The 21,986-nt window shown below is 35.5% G+C and overlaps 3 protein-coding genes and 1 non-coding gene across 4 annotated transcripts; 3 read left to right on the plus strand and 1 right to left on the minus strand.

Annotated features, from left to right (window-relative positions):
- Positions 1–11: 11 nt before the first annotated feature.
- On the minus strand, positions 12–10,254 carry LOC120188926 (peroxisome biogenesis protein 6). Its single transcript, XM_039192302.1, has 16 exons — positions 9,902–10,254; positions 8,948–9,583; positions 8,603–8,846; positions 8,169–8,310; positions 7,631–7,808; positions 7,064–7,258; positions 6,496–6,771; positions 6,258–6,329; positions 5,948–6,034; positions 5,716–5,838; positions 5,511–5,621; positions 1,056–1,095; positions 858–978; positions 605–749; positions 366–437; positions 12–199 (listed from the first exon to the last, which is right to left on the minus strand). Exons 1-16 carry the CDS (start codon positions 10,160–10,162, stop codon positions 110–112), a joined length of 2,793 nt encoding a protein of 930 aa, XP_039048233.1. The 5' UTR covers positions 10,163–10,254; the 3' UTR covers positions 12–109.
- A 4,431-nt stretch (positions 10,255–14,685) lies between these two features.
- On the plus strand, positions 14,686–17,947 carry LOC120188870 (BTB/POZ domain-containing protein At1g03010-like). Its single transcript, XM_039192252.1, has 4 exons — positions 14,686–14,895; positions 15,824–15,890; positions 15,978–17,177; positions 17,282–17,947. The coding sequence occupies exons 1-4, from the start codon at positions 14,804–14,806 to the stop codon at positions 17,813–17,815; spliced, it is 1,893 nt and encodes a 630-aa protein (XP_039048183.1). The 5' UTR covers positions 14,686–14,803; the 3' UTR covers positions 17,816–17,947.
- Positions 17,948–18,647: 700 nt separating this feature from the next.
- Positions 18,648–18,721, plus strand: TRNAV-CAC. The gene has a single exon. It is a non-coding gene; the product is annotated as a tRNA-Val (tRNA).
- A 768-nt stretch (positions 18,722–19,489) lies between these two features.
- On the plus strand, positions 19,490–20,133 carry LOC120188584 (monothiol glutaredoxin-S9-like). The gene has a single exon (XM_039191974.1). The coding sequence runs from the start codon at positions 19,629–19,631 to the stop codon at positions 19,932–19,934; it is 306 nt and encodes a 101-aa protein (XP_039047905.1). The 5' UTR covers positions 19,490–19,628; the 3' UTR covers positions 19,935–20,133.
- The last annotated feature ends 1,853 nt before the right edge of the window (positions 20,134–21,986 follow it).

Consider the following 21,986-nt stretch of genomic DNA (forward strand, 5'->3'; position numbering starts at 1 on the left):
ACACTCAAGAGTATTGACAGAGGTATAAAAGAAATGATATATTGGCTTTTTTGGGGCATATTTTATTGTGTTTCTGTAAAAATATGTAATTTGACAATTCACCTGACGTTCAAGATGAAGAGCCTTCAAACTGATCTCGAAGCATTTCATATTTCTTAAGCTCTGCTATGGAAAGGGATGGCGAAAGCTCTCCCAACACCTGCATATCCAGGACATTAACCATTATTTCGCATGTTAGATGCTTAGCCGGAGAAAAAAAGGGGGGGGGGGCATTCATACGAGATAACCACAGAAACTGTAATGAAATCCAAATTCTAGTACATGTTTTTACCCCCAAAGATCTCTTACTAAGAATCGTGTTGTACCTTTATAAAATCTTCATATTCTACAACAATGGAATCAGCTTGATCAGTGGAAGATGAGTCTGAACTCAACACCTACACAAAAAGGAACCGGTATAAGCAACAAAGAGAACAGTTTTATTGGCTGTGCTTGCAATACCTAATACATGATGAGCTAAAATTCAAGGTGCATTGTCTTGACATCGATGATACAACACCTTAACAGTGATTTTTTTGGGTGGAAAAAGCCGAATTTTATTCACCTTACGCTTTGCAGCATGAAACCAAGCATCTGCACATAAGGCATACATATCTGCACCGGTGAAGTTTGGTGGGCATCTCTTCGCAATCGAGTAGAGGGATATATCTTCGTGCAACGTAAACTTTCTGGTAAGTGCTTTAAGAACTCTGAACCGAGAGTGGAATCAGCCATATAAAGAAAACGAATCGAATTAAAAAATCACCATAGCATACAAAAGCATGAAGGAAAGAAAAGATTCGGAGATATGAACTAACCGTTCTCGGTAAGATGCATCAGAATTAACTCCAACATATAGCAGTTTGTCGAATCTACCAGGCCTTAGAAGAGCTGGGTCAATAAGATCTGGTCTGTTGCTTGCTCCTATAATAAATAGGTCTGAAAGAGAACTCTCATTGCTATTTGGACAAAAATGAAAAGGTAATATCATATTTTCATAACAAGAGCATAAATAACCTGGCTGGAATCATTAAGGCCATCAATCTCTGCAAGCATCTAGCAATAAGAGAAAATTGTCATGATTAACAATAGTGAAACTGAAGAGAGCTTATGCAATAGATAAGTTAGTATTTTAATATAACACTAACTCTTAGAAAGTTAGATAGATAAGGATAACTACTAAGTAGTTTACTTCTAATAGAAAACTTACTCCTAACTTTTCCTATAAAAAGATGTATTTTCACCATTCACAATATATAATAAAAAGAGTTCCTTTTCTTCTCCACTATGTTGTTTACTCTTTATCAACATGGTATCAGCTAGGTGACCGATCCTTCACCTAAATCTAGCCGATTTCTCTTTTTTCTTTTTTTTACCCTAAATCTAGCCGTCGATCATGAATTCCACCACTTCTTCATCGGAGGTCACTTCGAAAATCCTCATTAATTCACCCCATTCTGATGTTTCTTCAGCCTCTATCACCTGTCACCGATTGAATGGTGACAATTATATCCACCACTCTCAAACTACTACTCGGCCAAAGAATGGGAGACCTTGGTGTGACTATTGTAAGAAGGTTGGCCATCTGCGGGATTCCTGTTGGAAATTACATGACAAGCCTACTGATGGGAAGTCTTCAAAACACATCAACAACGTGATACTCAAGAAAACTGTGCTGTGAATACTAATTTACAAGGAAGTTCGTTTACTAAAAAACAAATGGAAGAGTTGCAACAGGTTTTTAGTCAGTTAAACACTCATTCCCAATCAGTACCTGCAGGTAGAATTCCTCCTGCTACTTTGGCTAATACATCCACCACTCTTACTTGGGTTGTGGATTCTGGTGTGCAAGTGATCATATGACAGGTGATCTTCGGCTCTTTCACACTTTTCATGCCGACTCGTCTCTCTCATATTCGAACTGATAGTTCTCTATCCGGTGTTGCCGGTCATGGGTCTATTCGAATAAATCAGGACATTTTGTTATCTCATGCTCTTTATGTTCCCAATATTACTTGCAATCTTATCTCCATTAGCAAGTTGTCTGCCGATTTATGTTGTATCACGAAATTTAACTCTGATTTTTGTGAATTTCAGGATTCTAGCTCGGGGAAAATGATTGGCAGTGCTAGGCTTTGTGGGGGTCTTTACCTACTTCCAGCAACTTTATTTTCCCACCCATCTTCTTCCTACCATGTTATACAACAATTTCCTTTACTTGAACCTTCAACCGATGTTATGTTATTGCATTTTCGTTTAGGACATCCCAGTTTCTTTTATCTTGCAAAATTGTTTCCACATTTGTTTGTCAATAAGAGTCCAAAATCTTTTTCTTGTGATATTTGTCCACTTGCTAAACAAACTAGGAGTGTTTATCTACCTTCTTCATATAAACCATCCAAACCATTTACCATGATCCATAGTGATATTTGGGGACCATCTCGGGTCGCATCTTTACATGGGTTTCGGTGGTTTATTTCATTTATTGATGATCACACTCGTACTACCTGGACCTTTCTCATGAAAACCAAATCTGAAGCTTGTGAAATATTTAAACGGTTCCATAAGATGGTTGAAACCCAATTTCAGTGTTCAATCCAAATGTTTCATTCTGACAATGGTAGTGAGTATTTTGCCAATGTTTTGGGTTCTTTCTTTCAGGAAACCGAGATTATTCATCTTACTTTGTGTGTCAATTCTCCTCAACAAAATGGGATTGTTGAGCCAAAAAACGGGCATATTCTTGAGTTTACTCGGTCTCTACTTTTTTCCACAAATGTTCCTAACTATTTTTGGGGGGAAGCCCTTTTAACTGCCACTTATTTGATTAACGGTCTCCCTAGTAAACCGTTACAATTTAAGTGTCCGAGAGATGTTCTTCTTCAATTTTTTCCCAATTTTAAATCGATGACTTCATTGTTACCCCTTAGAGTTTTTGGTTGTACTGTGTTCGTTCATAACAATGTTCCTTTCAGGTCCAAATTAGATCCTCGAGCATTTCGGTGTGTGTTTCTGGGTTATTCATCGACTCAAAAGGGCTTTCGGTGTTATTATTCTCGTACAAAGAAATTCTTTATTACTATGGACGTTACTTTCTTTGAAAAAACACCTTTTTCCTTAAAACTGCTATTCAGGGGGAGTCATATAATGAATATCAGTTTATTGACTCACAACAATTGTCACTTGATTTGCAGCCATTTCTTTTTGATCAACAAACACCGTCAAACCAGTTAAACCAGTCGAATAAGCCTACAAAATCGCTACAGCCAGACCAAACAACACTATTGAACCCAGAAAACATATCCTTGCCAAACCAGTCCACCGAAACACATTTACCTCGGCATGATCAACATATCACTTCGCCTCAAATACCTCAATCTGAGTTGCAGATTTACAAGAGACGACAAAAACCAATTTCTAAATCAATCCCTGAACCTAATCTCGAGTCTCCCACACAGAATGGACACTGTCATGATCCGGAACCGAACGAGATTCCTTTGGAGAATGAAGAAGGTAATCAGAGTTCTTCCACTGAATTAAATGTTTTAATTGATGATAATGACTTGTCGCTTGCTCAAAGGAAATGAGTAAGAAAATGCAGAAATTATCCAATTGAGAGTTTTGTTGCATATGGAAAGCTAACGCCTTGTTTTAAGAACTTTACAGCAAGTGTAGATAGCATTATTGTTCCAGATACGGTGGAAGAAGCATTGAAAGATCCCAAGTGGAAAAAGGCAGTAGAAGAGGAATTAAAAGCACTGGAAAACAACAATACTTAGATTATAGTTGATCTTCCGAAAGATAAAAAACCAGTCGGCTGCAAATGGGTATTCACGGTAAAATACAAAGCTGATGGTAGCATTGAAAGATATAAGGCGAGATTAGTGGCGAAAGGATTCACTCAATCTTTTGGAATTGATTATCATGAAACGTTTGCTCCGGTAGCAAAACTAAACACTGTGAGAGTGTTACTGTCATTAGCAGTTAATGAGAATTGGGTGCTTCATCAGTTAGAAATCAAAAACACATTTCTAAACGGAAACTTGGAGGAAGTATATATGCGAATTCCACCAGGTGTGAAGAGTAATACAGGAAAAGCATATAGATTACTAAAGTCCTTGTATGGACTTAAGCAATCTCCAAGAGCCTGGTTTGACAGATTTACAAAGGTGATTATTCAGGATGTTTACAAGCAATGTCAATCAGATCACACTTTATTTGTCAAAAAATCTTCAAACAACAAAAAGGCAATTTTGATTATCTATGTGGATGATATCGTTCTAACAGGTGATGATTGTATGGAGATAGAAAGATTGAAAAAGCTACTGGCGAAGGAGTTCGAAACCAAAGACTTGGGAACTTTACGGTATTTTTTAGGCATGGAGGTTGCAAGGTCAAAAGAAGGAATAGTGATCAACAAAAGGAAATATATCCTTGATCTACTATCAAAACTGGAATGAAGGGATGTAAGCCGACTGAAACACCCATGGAAGCAAATCTAAAGCTAAGGAGAGAAGAATTGGAAAGTCCTGTGAACAAAGAACAGTATCAAAGGCTAGTAGGTAAACTAATTTATTTATCACTTACTAGACCTGATATTGCGTTCCCTGTCAGTATAGTGAGTCAATATATGAATGATCCAAGAGAAGAACATTTAGAGGCTGTGAATAGAATTCTAAGATACTTGAAAATGACACCAGGACATGGATTAATTTTTAGAAAGAGTGATGATAGAACAGTAAGAATTTTTTCGGATTCAAGCTGAGCAGGTGAATTAACGGATAGAAGATCTACAACTGGTTATTGTTCATTTGTTTGGGGAAATCTGGTTACTTGGAGAAGCAAAAAACAGGCGGTGGTGTCTTGAAGTAGTGCAGAAGCAGAATTTAGAGCAATGACACTTGGAATTTGCGAAGAAATTTGGCTTCAAAGAATGTTAACTGACCTGGGGTTATGTGCCAACAAATGGTTTGAACTTCAAAGTGACAATAAATCTGCAATAAGTATTGCAAAGAATCCAGTTCATCATGACCAAACGAAGCATGTGGAGATTGACAGACATTTCATCTCTGAAAAGGTGAATGGTGGAACGGTGAAGCTCAATTATGTTTCAACGAAGAATCAGTTAGCAGATATTCTCACCAAAGAACTTCCAAGAATTACCTTTGATGAGATTATATCCAAGTTGGGTCTTTTCAACATTTACTCCCAACTTGAGGGGGAGTGTAGGTTATGCAATAGATAAGTTAGTATTTTAATATAACACTAACTCTTAGAAAGTTAGATAGATAAGGATAACTACTAAGTAGTTTACTTCTAATAGAAAACTTACTCCTAATTTTTCCTATAAAAAGATGTATTTTCACCATTCACAATATATAATAAAAAGAGCTCCTTTTCTTCTCCACTATGTTGTTTACTCTTTATCAACAGCTTAAAATCAATGTCATAGCAAGAATGTCACTGGAAACCTGAGAAACCACTCTATCCATAACACCCCCAGAATCTCCAGAAGCACCTCGAGCAGGAGCAAGAGAATCGAGTTCATCAAAGAAAATGACACATGGCCGGGCTGATCTGGCCTGCAAAGATTAAAATAACATAACAATGAAAGCCTGTATGCAACCCAATTTACTAACGAAAGGAATTACATAAGACAAGTTTATTTTTATTTACCTTCTGAAAAATGTCTCGAACATTCTTCTCCGACTCTCCTATGTACATGTTAATTAGTTCTGGCCCTTTCACGCTAAGGAAATTTAAGGAACACTCGGTTGCCACAGCTTTTGCCAATAAAGTCTGGCATTTAAAGCAGAAAGAATAAGAACAAGAAAAGGAAAGCTACAGATGATATCTTAAAATATATATTTGTAAGGCTGAGAAAATTTGGTAACCCATCATAACGTACTTTCCCTGTTCCTGGAGGACCATATAGAAGAACACCAGAACGTTTACGCAAGCCAGATGAAAATAAATCCTTATGCAGGAGAGGTAACTGCAGAGTTACAAAAATGACAGCAAGTAAAAGAGTTCAGAATAGCAGGCTTCTGATTATACCTAAAAAAAGGAACACCTACATGCATAAGCTTTTTTCTTTTCTTTTCTTTTAAAAAGAATGAAGGGGTCCAAATTATTTAGCAAATGATAAGGGAACTATATTTTATATCAGCATAACCTATTATTGGTAAAGAAATCAGAGATACAGAACAACCACCAACCTGAACAGTGTCCAATATTGATTTCTTCACATCCTCCAGCCCACCAACATCTTCCCATTTCACATTAGGAACCTGCAGAAAATAAATCAAGGCTAAAATTATCTGTTCTACATCAAAAATCAAAAAGAAAACTTTTTCTCCAAGCCCAAAAAAATACTGAAATGTGTAAATTTTGAAAAAAGTTCTACTTCAGCTGGCAATCACATAATATTTTCTTAATATGATTTGAACAAGTTACCTTAGGAGCCCCTAATGCAGATGCATTCCTCTTCTTTGACCTCTCCAATGCTTTTTCCAAGTTTTCTTTTCCCCTTGAATGAGCTACAGTATTACTTGATGTATCTTGTACCGCTTCAATTGAATCACCTGATAGTGAGAATTCTGCTTTGTCAGTTTGAAAATTGCTCTTGGAGATTAAGTTAGCACCAGTATCAGCAACTAAAGCACACAAATCCCGAGGCATGAATCCAGATGTCTGTCCTACCATGTCCTTCACAAAATCCTCTAAGCAAGTCTGCAATGAACCACATCAAACAAAAATTTCAATAATGCTTCTAATACACCTGGAGGTCTTATTCATTCATAAAATCATTCTCAAATTATATATTTAAGTTGCAATTTATTATTCCAGGGGACAACCTTATCAGCCTTCATATAAAATTTGAATGTTGGGTTCAGTTATGGTGTAAATATTACAAATTGATGTAAGATTAAAATTTTCCCTGCTTAGATTCAATTTATTCATAAATAAATTTAGCCAAAGTTACAAATGTACGTAGGAGATGAAATATCCTTTCTTTACTTACATCAGAAAGGAGTTCAGAAACACCTTGCAGTGACTGGGACAACATTTCAGCCCTCTGTTCTTCGGTCAAGGGACCCATCTTTACTTCATGGCTGAAACAACGCCTAATAGCTGGTGGCAGGCCTTCAGAACTGTCAGCAGCAGCAACTAACAGCACCTGGTGCCTACCGACATTTCCACTGTCCTTTACAGCCAGCACCAACACCATATAAGTGATCGGTGTAAAGGATTGTCAGTTTTAAGTGCTTGAAAGTAAATAGAAAGCAAAATTCTCAAATCAATTTTTAGCTTCTTGATTTCAATTCCTCAATTGAATTTGTGACTAGATGCAAAAGATCAATCTGGCATTTGTCAAAATTCAAAAAGCATCCCTCGTTAATTAAGAAATGAAAAAGCATGAGAAAAGAATAAATACATGGGGAAACACTTTGGATGGATAGCAAAGAAAAACTGAACATTTCATAAATAGTGACAAACCATGGGAACAGAAACCAATATGAGTAAAAGAAGCATGCCGAAAATATAATCAACTGAGAGATATTGCCAACAAGTTGGGTCTTACAAAATCATCACCATTTGACTCGTCAGCATAACCATCTTCATCATTAGCAACTGGTTCAGTGAACTTTCTGATGACTGATGCAACTTCAGAGGAAAGTCCAATTTGGTCACTTGGTAAACCTTCATGGGAGGCCAAATTCCGGAAAACATCAAAATGGCGTAGTAGAAGTATTGTTGGTGAGTATCTGCCACCAAATAGATATATAGGATAGTGAGTTTATAGAAAGGCAGAGGAACAACAATATTAGGTATTTTCATTTTGCATGACATCTGTCATCATGTAAGCATCAAGTCTGAAAGAAGTGAAATCACTCAATTACATTGAATTGTCAGAGAGGTTACATTATCATGAAGAATTCCAAACTTGGACACAAACACATACATATATAGATTCAATATTAGACACTCTAGCCTTCAATCTCTATCGAAAGGAGCAAAAACTGGACTTTCAAAAAATAAAATAAATAAATAAAAATCAACTAGGTTAATAAAATCAGAAAAAGTATTGGCCATTGAGGATGAATTCAGTAAGTCAGATGCTTCACCTTTGTGAATTGTTGAAAGCTTCAGTCAAAGCAGCAGAGGTCCTCTTCTCAGAAGATGCTGTCAGGTCGTGGCAACTATATTCAACTACATGTAGACCCAGTCTCTTAGAAACATATCTAACGACAGTCCTCTTCCCACACCCTGCAATAAATACTTGATCAGGACACAGCTAAACTACATGTAAACAAGCATACATATACTAAAATGAGTCGTCCTCTCTGTGACCAAGCTGCATAACAATTTATTACTTTTCCTAGGCATTGCATAATGAAAAGTAGTAACAAGTTTGGCAAGCATAAGTTTCCAGTGCCGAACAGAAGAACCACAAACTTGAGTCAATCAAAGATTTTGTTTTTCCATTAAATTATATCTATCAACTAAGGAAGTAGCGCACTATAGAAGCAGCAAGAGATCATAATAGCATCCAGCGCACCTGGTAGACCATGTAGTAGAACAGAAACTCTAAACTTCAAAGAAAGTGGTAATCGACATAGAGGTGGCGTAAGAATGGATGCTAAAATCTTCACAGTGTCCTCTTGCAAAGGGGCAAAATTTTTTGCCCCTGAAATTAACAAATCAGGGGGAACAGCAGACGGAACACTCCCTCCAAGAACTAGAGCAGTCTGAGTGTGATTGACTCGAAGAATGGTTTCATCTGATGGCTCCACAGCAACAACCTGAAGACAAGAATTACCATCTAATGACAGCCTGGCACATTGTTACACTACCTACATATATTGTGCCACTGGAAGGGACTAATATATGCACAAACTATTACCTTGAAATAGATGGTATTATCATTCTGATTTTGCAACCTTGAGCAGCAAGGAATGCAAATGGCTGAATTGCAATTCCAATTTAAGAAAATGCTGAAAACATCTCCCCTTGTTAAATATCTATCCACTTCAAAATACTTGTGTAATGCTGAATCAATCAGCTCCTGGCGATATTTGGCTTCAATAGAAGAAGTTCCTCTCAGCGGTTCGAGGGAACTGCATTCCGGTATCTTAACAAAGGAAACCCTTAAATGTGAAGCATATTTGGGCAGTCGACCCAAAGGTTCCAACCATAATCTGATAACAGAAGCATCAGTATCTCCCCTGCAAGCCTTATCATCCACATTACCTTCAAAGAGGGATGCTAAAGTCTCTTTTCCTTTATAGACAAGGGATCTCAAACATGATATGTGCAGGTTAAGGTTAAAAGCTAACAGGGGAGACACATAGGCAACATCTCGGTCCAATAATACAGAGTCATTGGGAGGATAACTGTATGATGGAAATACAAGCATTATCCGCGGAGGATCGGAAATCGGTTCTTTTTGTGGAGACATGTCGACATGGGCATTTGGAGGATCTAAAACAACACTCTGAGCAATTCTTTGTATCTTTGCGTCCAAGTTTCTAACAAGTACCTAAAAGAAATGCAAAAGGGTGGGGTAGAAGAGTTGAGGTCAATCGTTATAACATTACAAATAATATTGCTTCTTTCTTTGCAATGATTATCATCATTATTACATTGCAATTACTGTATATAAACTCCATTTTCCACGAACAGTCGAGTTTAAGATTCAGAATTTGACTCTGAAACAAGAGAAATCTCAAACGCAAAATAAAAATTCACTTTACAAGTTTTCCTAGAACACAAACCCAGCAAGAGAAGTAATTCAAGTAAGTCAAAGCAACAAAGGCACACTTCCTTTAAGCTAAAAAAAATAGAAATTCAAACTCACCAGCGAGCCAGAAGTTACGGATAGTCTCTTCAATGTAGAAGTAGAGAGCCCTATCAAAGCAGAATCGTCAAGTGAAGCTAATTTGGGATCTGAAACATCAAATTTGTCCTTCGAAACCCTTAGAACCCCCGCCTTCAAACGCAAACCATCACCAGAAAAATTAGTTGGATCGGCTTCATTGGGTCGCGTAGAACTCAGCACCGAGTTGACGATAACTTTGGTGGAAGAGAGCACAAGAGGCTTCCTCCTCCTCCCCACCATCCTGAAAACCCAGCCGCCAAAACTTGAAACTCGATTCAATTATGGAAATTAGTTATTATATATTGAGAAATGGGGAAGTTGAGGCAGAATGTCTGGTCTGGTTCCAGTTGGATGAGATTCATTGAATAACGCAAATCGATGAAAGCCTCTTTGAGCTTCTTCGTCGGTTGGACCGATATCGGTCGAGGCGTTGAAAACCGTTTCCAACGTCAGCAATATTTATGGGCCGAGCTTTGAAGCTAAAAGCTACGTATACACCCTTAAGCCGGTGCTAACGGAGGCCAATCGGCCCAATAGGAACCCGATAAATGTTCAGTTAAAGTCCGTGCTCAGCTGACTTTGGACCGAAGCCTAAAGCCTTTGGGTCAGGTTGATCCGCATTAAATATATATTTATAATTATATTTTAATTGATAAATAATAGTTTGAATTGATTTTAATCATGAATTGTATAGGTCTCAGTAAATTTAATAAACTCACTATAATTTCATTGTTTTTATTACTTAATGCTAAATGTGTATTTTCAGTCATCGGACCAATTTTCTAAACAATAAATAATAGAATATATATAGGAATATTATTTTTCTCTTTGTAAAATTAAAATAAATAATAATAAGAGTAAATTTGGCACTCTTTTAAAAAAAATCATTGAAAAATATTTTTTGAAAAATTAATGTTAAAAATACTTTTGGATTTTTTATTTAAAATGTCAGTGTTTAGTGGTTATTTTTTTTATTAAAAAAGTATTTTAAATAAATAATATATTTATTTTAAATATTTTTTGTTAAAAATATAAAGGAATTAATGATAAAACCGATAATAAATGAATAATATTTTATTCAAATTATTTTAAAAAAAAAAACTAACTAAAAATTTTAGATTCTAAACAAATATTTTTCAACATGTGAGAAAGAAGGCATAATGACCGGAAGAATCGAACCAGAAAAATAATAGAGTTGTAGACTAAGGGTTGTATGATTAGTTAGTCGGTTAAGTTTGTTAATCAGTTGGACTATGATTGTAATGGGCTATATACGTGGCCAGATATTGTGTAAATAGCTATGGGTCAATTAATTCAATTCTATTTAGAATGTGTTGACTTCATCTTTACTTTACTAAATAGATATTTGTAACTGTCTCACTCTCTCAAGTTCGATGATTCTTCCCAAGTCACTCCGATCACCGCAGTTATGTTTCCTAATACAACATGAGTTTTTTTCCTATTTTTTAATAAAGTCGCTAATTTTATTAAAAATAACAATATTTAAAATTATAATAAAATTTTACAGCTATCATCACAAACTAAATATATAATTTAAATAATTTTCTGTAATACTGAAACTATTCACTTTACATCATATAAATACAAAATATAGAAAATGTTAAAATTTCAATCAAAAGATTCGAACAAAAATATATACGAACAAATCTAATTGTATCAACAAATGAACCACAAAGGAAGATTAAGCTATTGAAAGACTACCGAAAACCGTAAATCAGAGCCGAGCGCCGTGAGAAACTTTCCACGAAAGCAAGATCGTATGTACGAATTCAATCCGAGAATCCATAGCAAGGAAGATCAATAGAAGTACAAATAAACACCATCTTGTTCAGTTGTGACGTCGTCAAATACAATCCTGAGAAAACATAAAATAAAAAAGGGTCAAAATACTACGAAAGAAGACAAAAAGCATGTCACAAATATATATAGTAAAATGTGCTATAAAGTCAGAGAAAAACGTACCGCAAAAATAGAATTATTCTTATTAAAAAATTTATAAAAAAACAAAGAGAGAAGATAACCGACAGTCGACAACCAACATCTAAACCAGTATATCGTCGATTAAACAAAATTAAAGACAAAAAAAAAGTTAATCTTATCCATAGATCAAACTCTATTTTTGGCCTGAAAAAATTGCATATTTTAAATAATTTTATACTTTAAAAATTAAAAGTGCTTTTTCCTTAAAAAAGGATTTTTAAAAAGTATTACAATATAAAGCCCAAGAATAATAAAATAAACTATAAGAAGAATTTATGAAATTTTGATGATGTTTTTCCAAAGTCACATATGTATGGTATAATAATGAGATTCATAAAGATTATCACGTACAGCTTCTAATCAAATTCATAATAAATAAATATACATAAAGATACTGACATGCATTAATTTAAAAATACATCTCCTAATATAAAATATATTTCCCTTAAATATGTTATCTCCTTAATTACAATTAAAAAAAAAAGGATGCACCAGCACATTACTCACCTACACTAATCATTCAAAAACCATTCTTCTATTCACCTTTATTTGAAAGTAGAAAAAAGAAAGTGCCTTTTTGGCATTAACTTCATATACCCTAATGTCTGGTTTGCAACCTCAATTTGGGTTATTATTTGTCCAAAATCAAAGATAACATGTTGTTCCAATGTCCGAGATATACCTTAAGATGTTAACATCTTTCAAATTTTTAAATAATCTGAGATAATTATAAAAATAATATTTATTTAAAATTTTATTAACTATGGTCAGTTTTGGGACCCTTGGATTTTTACACACAATTTTGTTTATGTAAAGCCAAAAGTTTAGCAAGTGATAAAGGGGAACACTTTGAGTGGCTACACCAATATTTCATGCATTATGCTACTTTTTTTAAGCATGTCTCATGATTAATTTCAGGTGCTACTCTAATGATTTGTTTTCCAAAAGAAATACTTAAAAGTAAAAAGCAAAATCATATTTTAAACCTTTTGCCCCTCACTCCTAAATTCTCGAGAGAATAAGTGATAAAATAAAATATTATTCTCTTTAGAGGTTTTGAATTCGAGTAACAATGACCGTTGGATATGTATATATTATTAATTAATCCAAAAAAATTTAAACATATATTATATTTTAATCACTTTAAACTATTAAAAAAAGTCAAGAGAGAGAGAAAAAGAAAAAAAAAAGATGAAATCATTTTAGCATATGATCAACCAGCATTGTGGCTGATTAATGCTAACCACTTGCTATTAATTGTCCATACACATAAAGGCGTGACTTGATGGGATCATTATTACCACTTGATCATATGGAATCTTAGGTCATAATTAATCCAACACTCTACCACCTATCGAGTACACACACATATACAATACTCAAAATACCCTATAATTTTTAGGGTACAATACAAGTTTGGTCACCTTTGTTTTAGTTATATCTAGCTTTGATCATTGATTTTAAAAAAAATATTTCGATCACTTTTATTGCCAATTTATTATATTTTAATCATTAAGTCATTAACTCTCGTTACTTCGATGATATGACATATTAAAAAATAGTTTATTTCTAATTTGACCTTTAAGTTTTTGATAAAATGTTAATTTAATCCAAATTTTTAGATAAAATATCAATTTAACCCTGAAACATGAACTTTAAATAAAATATTAATTTAATTCTAGAATTTGATCAAAGTCTTATGTCATCGGTCATCGTTTATCACTATTTTTGCCCACTAATATGATGAGTGACATTTAGACCCCTAACATTTTAATTCACCCTTTTTTGGTCATCTAAATTGAAAATTTTGAGGTCTCATTACCATCGACGGTGATGACCGACAATAATGGTAGCTAGTGGTTGACGATATGGAATTTTGATCGAATTTTAAGATTATATTATTATTTTATTTCCTTATTTATTTTCTAATGAGGTTTTAAAATTGTCATATTTAATCCTATAAACAGTGGCACCCTCTCTTTTTAAGATCAACAAAGAGATGCTTGTCCTAACTCAACACTCCAAAAAACTACAAATGTTTGCAATAAAGTTTGTGTAGAGGCGGGAAGTTCTGCGGTGCGGCAGTGTTAATATACGGTTAAGGAAATGAGTTACCGTAAATGTTATTATTTTTTTAACATTTCCGGTAAAAAAAATTACCTAAAACATTAATGTTTTCTAACATTTCTAGTAAAATGTCCAATATTAATATTTTCATTAGAAAAAATAATGTTTTAGGTAGCGTTTTACCATATATGTTAACAAACCCAGTAAAACGTCTAATAATAACATTTCCGGTAGAAATAATAATGTTTTAGGTAATTTTTTACCAATAATATTAAAAAATAATAACATTTCCAGTAACGCATTCTCTTAGTCGTAAATTAGACTGCCGCACGTGAGAGATTCCGTGTAGAGGCAGAAGGAATGAATGGCATAAAATTTTGGAGAAATTCAGGAAACCTATCTAGTGATTGTGGCAGAGAAATGTCCATTATTGAAGGCCTAGGCATCTAGTTTTATAGGTCTGAAAATAGGCTATATTATATATATGTACATTCTCTGCAAAGTTTAAAGCAAGTTCTTGAGTAATGTACTACGGACATAGAAGAGAGTGGTACCAATTATAACACTTTAATCCAATTCAAAAGTATATTGCAAATAGCATCACTATACCCTTTAATTTTGCATGAGTTCATGTTACTTTTACCTCACTCCACCCTTTTTCCCTTTCCACAACATAAACATCATTAAGAGAACGAGTTGTCTGCTGCAGAAAAAACCATGAAATGCAACTATTGAACTGAAAAAATAACAGATATTTGATCTTTCAAAGGCACCACTGGGGCTGGAATCTGAATTTGACTGTTTTTTTAGAGTATGGGTGTTGTTACTGTTGCTGAACTGAAAACAGGAATATCTGGGAAGAGATCTTTTCGTCCGAATTCGAGTACAAGGCATGCCACTGAATGGTATGGTATAACGTTCTCACTTTTTTTTTTCTGTTTGTTTCCATGGAAAAGAAAGCTAGCTTTGTTGCAGTGTAGCTATAAGGTTACTTTCACTCACATATATTGTAGTCTATTTTCACTCATACATCTCGAATTTAATTCGGAAAACGATATTTTCCATCTCCATTCTTCGTTCTGACAAAACCAACTACAGATTTATTGCTTGTGTAGTGTTTCCTAGGTGATCATAACTACACTGCAGTGCAGCCTTCTTTGGTTGGTTTCTTTTTAAAGTTTGAATATGTTCATAGAGGCTTCCAGTCGGTTATCTGCCTCATCTAAGGGCCCTCTAATAGACAGCACCACTTGCTGATAAGCCATCGAGACGGTCTTGAATGCGACGGATTAACCCCTTTCAGAACTGCGATCTCGACCTTATATGTCGTTCCGTTTCAATCAACAATGACAAAAACATGTACGAGAAAGTCGTACAATGCAGTTAATTTTTTAGCCTGGCAAACCTTCTTGTTTCTCACTGATTAATGCAAAACAAAAACAAAAACAGCAATTCAAGACATCACTCTGGTTCAGCTTCTATTGCCTTACTCTTGCTGTTTGAGCAAACACCATTCATGTTATAAATTATTGAGTTGTCAGTTTTCCAACATGGGGCCTCCATTGTCGAACCAAGGTATCAAGACAAACTTTGTCCAAATCTTAAACATGTTCTCAACGAAAACATAACTGTTGACTGAACCGGTGGAGAGGAATTTATGGTTTCAAGAATTGGAATGTAGGACAATGGGAAAAACTAGCAATATGATATCTAAATTAATGGCACTAACAAACATGTAAAGCTGCATTCATCTATGTTTTTTTCTTCTGATTTTCCTAGTTTTCTTTTAGCGTTTATGCAGCATCGTTTAATTCGGTTATCTATCTTTTGCAGGCCTATTTCTGATGTTTCCAGTGATCTTAAGATTGACATTGGAGCATCAAGCTTTGCACTTCACAAGGTAACACATGTGTATTACATCTATGCTTCCCTTGAACCGATCAATACCGAATTCTTTCGTTCATGATTGCAATTTTTGGTTTTTCAGTCTCCTCTAGTTTCACGAAGCGGAAGGATCAGGAAGCTGTTGGTTGACGCAAAGGATGCGAAGATTACACGGATAAATCTCTCTTCTGTTCCCGGTGGACCAGAGGCATTCGAGCTAGCGGCGAAGTTCTGCTATGGAATAAATGTTGAGATTACATTATCGAACATTGCAGCGTTAAGATGTGTATCACATTTCCTGGAAATGGGAGAAGATGTTGCTGAGAAGAACCTTGAAGGTCCTACAGAAGCTTATTTAAAGGACGTTGTACTACCGAACATATCGAGCACCATAGTCGTTCTTCACCGTTGTGAAAGCCTCTTGCCTATATCGGAAGAGATCAACCTGGTTAACCGTCTTATTGACGCAATCGCAAATAATGCATGTAAAGAGCAGCTCACTTCTGGCTTATTGAAACTTGATCACAACTTTCCATCAAAAGCTATGTCGAACATGGAACCGGAAACGCCATCCGATTGGTGGGGAAAGTCTCTCGCTGTTCTTAATCTCGACTTCTTCCAACGAGTTCTATTGGCCATTAAATCGAAAGGTCTAAGACAGGACATGATCTGCAAAATTTTGATAAATTACACTCATAATTCTTTTCAAAGTCTGGTTGTCAAGGACCATCACTTGGTAAAAGGAAGCCTGTTGGAATTGGAGTTGCAAAAGAAACAAAGGCTAATTGTCGAAGCCATAGTTAGCTTACTGCCAACTCAATCTAGGAAGAGTCCGGTTCCGATGGCATATCTCTCGAGTCTACTGAAAACCGCAGTAGCCTCGTCGGTATCCACTTCGTGCAGATCAGATTTAGAGAGGCGGACCGGTCTGCAACTAGACCAGGCGATTCTTGAAGATATACTAATACCAGTCAATTCACATGGAAACAATCACACATCCATGTATGATACAGAGTCAGTCCTGAGGATTTTCTCCATCTTTTTGAACTTGAGTGATGAAGATGATGATGAAGAGAATCCTTTAAGAGATGAAAGTGAAATGGCATACGATTTCGATGGCCTGGGATCTCCGAAACAAAGTTCAATCCTTAAAGTTTCCAAGTTACTGGACTCTTACCTTGCTGAAGTTGCATTAGATACAAACTTGTTTCCATCAAAATTCATAGCATTAGCAGAACTACTTCCGGACCATGCTCGAATCATTAGCGATGGATTATATAGAGCTGTTGATATCTTCCTCAAAGTAAGGATCTCACACGAATGAACCGAGTAGTTGCATGGCTAAGTACCATTAGGTATTTCATAATTTCTCTTGCAGGCTCTTAGTATCATGTTCTGCTTTTACAGGTTCACCCGAACATGAAGGATTCCGAACGTTACAGGCTGTGCAAAACGATAGACTGTCAAAAACTATCTCAAGAAGCATGTAGCCATGCGGCGCAAAATGAAAGGTTACCTGTACAAATGGCTGTCCAGGTGTTATATTTCGAACAAATCAGGCTTCGTAACGCGATGAGCGGACGCCACAATCAGTTCTTTTTCGGTGCAATCAACGGTCAATTCCCTCAACGATCCGGCAGCGGTGCAGGTAGTGGAGCCATCTCGCCCAGAGACAACTACGCATCGGTAAGAAGAGAGAACCGAGATCTGAAACTCGAAGTTACACGGATGAGAATGAGGCTAACCGACCTAGAGAAAGATCATGTGTCCATGAAACAAGAGTTGGTCAGGTCCCATCCTGCAAACAAGATATTCAAATCATTCACCAAGAAATTAAGCAAGCTCAACTCCTTATTCAGGATCAACAATCTTAAGCCATTAGGGGGTAAAGCAAATTCAAAATCCCGATTCTTTTTCAAAGGCGAAGCAGCCACTCGGTAGTGATTAACTGAAAGTGTATGGTAATTATGTGTAGCGTGAAATTAATTACATGTGCCCCATGAATGCAACCGGAACACTGGGCTTCCACCCCATCTTATTCGGTTCCGTCTCGACTCGTTGGCCGTTCTGAATCCCGTCTATCTCGTAAACAGTCGGGTTTGCCCTGAACCAACTTATGAGAGTCTTGATGGTATGGCTCATGCAACAAGAGCTCATGTTAAAGGTCACCGCCGGCCTGTCTGCAACCATCACTGTAACCATTTCCATGCAAATAGAAAAGAGTGTAACCATTGTATAGTATATTTGTCACTAATAATAGTGATAATATATTCTCTAAATTTTAGTCATCGTTACTAGTTTTCTGGGTAAAAAAATGTATTCATAAAAAATATAAATAATTATATGAAATTACTAAAAGTTGTCATTATTTAATAGTGACAGTTATTTGTAATGAACCAAAAAATATAACTACTATAAATTTTGATGATTAAATTTGATATTTTTAATGTCACCGAAGATATATTTTTTGTAGGGTTAATATTAAAAATTAGATTTTAATCTTGAAAACTTTGTGTATAATTATTCTTAATATTTTAATTTTAATAATTTTATTTATTTATTTTTACTTTTAGTTTAATTGTTGAGTTGGTGTCATTCTATTAGTTAATTAATTAAAACACATTTTATATTATATTTTTTTAATAAAATTATCTTTTAAATATTTTATATTATTATAAAATTTGGAATATGTTAAATAAATTTTGATGTTGACATATAATGCTTGTGTCATTATAGTGACCAGAATTAAATGAACAAATCTGAAACATCAGTTGTCTGGGTGGTGTAGTTGGTTATCACGCTAGTCTCACACACTAGAGGTCCCCGGTTCGAACCCGGGCTCAGACATGCTTTTTCTTTTTACCTTTTTGCTCTGACTACATCTTGGATTCTCTTCTGCAATGTATACTTTCTTTTTTTACCTTTTTACTGTGACTGCCTCATGGATTCTCTTCTGCAATGTATACTTTCTTTTTTTACCTTTTTACTGTGACTGCCTCATGGATTCTCTTCTGCAATGTATACTTTCTTTATAGCTAGAAAATGGAGAATCCTGTCCTGTCCCACCGCGATGAAGGACAAGTAGTTGTCGATACACGTGCGATCCTTCGCCATTGAAAGAGCAGCAGCCCCTATACATTAAGTGAAGTCAGCCTATAGTGTGTCCTCACATGTGGGAAGAAGAATCATACAAATTGGTGGACGCAATACAAAGAAGTTGTCTCCACCGAGTTCCATCACGTTCGCGATCTCATTCGCAATCTTTTCTTCAGATAGGATGCAAAGGAGTCGATTGTGAGAATCCGGTCTACATTGACTAGCTTGCCTCAGAATATTTTCTACTTTTGTTACATCTCCAGAGGAATTACTATATGAAATACATGGTTAGAGGCCAAGCACGTAGTTTAATCACTTTTTATTATGATTTAGAGTAATATTTAGCAGAAAATCTCTTTGCCAACTTGTTCAGCCCATGACATATGGAAAAACAGTAGGCTCCATCTTATAAAGTGACTTTATTGGTTTCAAGCATCTAGTTAAAGCAGAGTTTCTTTTGAATGTTATTGTTCAACTGTTGCCTATAAATACTCTTACCATGGGGAGCTTAACTTCCAGGTCCAACAAAGCTTTGGACCCTTTCCTCTCTTTCCAACCTCCCACCAGCTTTGGATCGAATGCATTGAACACCGGGACATCTCTCCGAGCTTAAACATTTTATTCGTCCCGCGGTATCGACATCACATCAGGATTCGACATGGACAAGGTGATGAGATTGGCCTCGGAGAGGGGAGTGGTTCTGTTCAGCAAGAGCTCATGTTGCTTGTGTTATGCAGTCAAGATTCTGTTCCAAGAGCTAGGGGTGACCCCAACCATTCATGAGATCGACCAAGACCCCGAAGGCCGGGAAATGGAGAGAGCCCTCATGAGGTTGGGGTGCAACACGCCGGTTCCGGCAGTGTTCATCGAGGGAAAGCTGGTGGGATCAACCAATGAAGTCATGTCCCTCCACCTGGGTGGAGGACTGATCCCTTTGGTGAAACCGTATCAGACGTTGTGTTGAACTGAAATTAAAATTAATATGCTACTTCAAATTATCACATTGAAAGAAATAAATTGGCTCAAAACCAGTAGTTAAACTAGTGAGCTGTACGTATTGTGTAGCTTTCTCTCTGTGTTAATCTCTTACGTGTGATCTTCAATAGCTTTACTTCATTTCAATGTAATCTGTTTCTGTTTCTTAATGAAGTTTACTTTGTGTACTTTTTCGACCTTAAAATATTAAATCTTAAATAAAACACGCATCTTTTAAATAAATAAAGACCTCAAAATGTCGAAGCTGGTAATAAAGTGATCAGTTTCTTTAAATTTGAAGCATCTTCTTCATAAAATTCCCCATGACCAACCTCTTCATCATGCACAACTGTCTAGAAAGCAACATGAATTAAAAAGTCCCTCAACTTTGGAAATTCTATCGCGTTCCCCCCACATGCAAAAATAATAAATAAACGATTTTAAAAAGGAAATTACATATATAATGTCAATGATAACTTGTTAATTCGAAGTTTATTCTCGAGTTCCATTTAATGCAGTCTTAATTTATAAATAAATATCTAAAATATAAATATTTTATTTAATTATTTAAAATATTTATTTTGGTCAAAGCCTATTTAAAGTGTTCATCTTTTCTATCTAAATATTAGAATATTTATTGAACAATATCTAATACAAGTGATTAAAAGCTTTCTGTTGTTACTTCTCATCTTCCCTAAATTATAGGTTCAATATCCATGATGAGCAAAATCTACATTCCTCCTCCCTTTATATAGTAATTGTTTAAAAAGAGTATACTTTAATTATTCATTTAATAATGTAAACCTTTTTTTCTTCTCGAGTTCTTAAAGGATTTTCCTTTTCGAGTGAGATTATATTCTATTTTCAACAAGAACAAGATGCTTTTTTAATCATCGAAATCACTGAATTTTAAAATAATAATCATATGTTTTGCTACCATTGGTTCTCCTACTTTATCCTAGAAAAAGGAAGGTATTGCATTCCTTTCCTTTTATTCCTTTTCTTCTGCAACGGTAGATATGTAATCTTTGGTAAATATCAGTGTAGTGCTTGCTTCTGAGACAAACTTGCAAAGTCCCTGAAAACTACAGCTGCTCATCTCTTCAGCAGCTGGAAATTCATCAGACACGGCAAAAGCATGATTTTATATCGGGACAAACTTATAAAATTTTAGGGGATGAGAATAAACTATCAATAGAAAATATAAAAAATACTTAAAATAACATAAGAGAATTTAGACTATTGCACCGATCAACTCTCATCAGTCCATTCCGGGTCCCCAGCCCCCTTTGCATGATATATGGAATAGATATAATTGATAGTCACTGAACTTTATCAGGGTAAACTATACAAATGGTCACTAAAGTTTGAGTGAGTTTTCGATTTCCCCGTTCAAGTTTCAAAAGTAACAAATTGGTAACTAAAGATTTTCGATTTATAACAAATCGGTCACTCTCCATTAACCATCGTTGCTGGGATGACAGAATGCTGATATGACACGTTAAACTGGCGACCTAGCATCATTTTACCACATAAGACAGCCATACATACCGGGTTTGAACCCCTAAAACTTTTGACCGTCACTCACAACCCTAAAACCAGTCACTTCGTTCCACTGCCGCCGCTAACCTTAAAGAGGGTGATAACCTCAGTCACATTGCTCAATGGAAGAGTGCTTGCTTCAGCTTGGATGGAAACACAACATTACTGCTAAAACAAGAGGAACTTTCTATTGACTTTGAAGCCACTGACTAAACTCAAGTCGATGGTGAATGTCGAACGGATCAAGGATGGAAACACAACATTACTGCTAAAACAAGAGGAACTTTCCATTGGCTTTGAAGTCTTCTTCTTTCTAGTTCAACTCTGGTTATAAGTTACAATCCTCTGACACATATACAGTCCCTCAAACCAACGTGATCTGCACTTTTAATTTCACCAATTTTGTTTTCTTAATGTGTACAGCTTCTGGTCTTGTCCTCCTTGATCACGTGTGCTGGAAAAAATGTTTACAATTTTGTTTTCTAAGTAGTGACTAACT

The sequence above is a fragment of the Hibiscus syriacus genome, unplaced genomic scaffold (genome assembly GCF_006381635.1).
Source record: "Hibiscus syriacus cultivar Baekdansim isolate YM2019G1 unplaced genomic scaffold, ASM638163v2 tig00116951_pilon, whole genome shotgun sequence".
NCBI lineage: Eukaryota > Viridiplantae > Streptophyta > Magnoliopsida > Malvales > Malvaceae > Hibiscus > Hibiscus syriacus.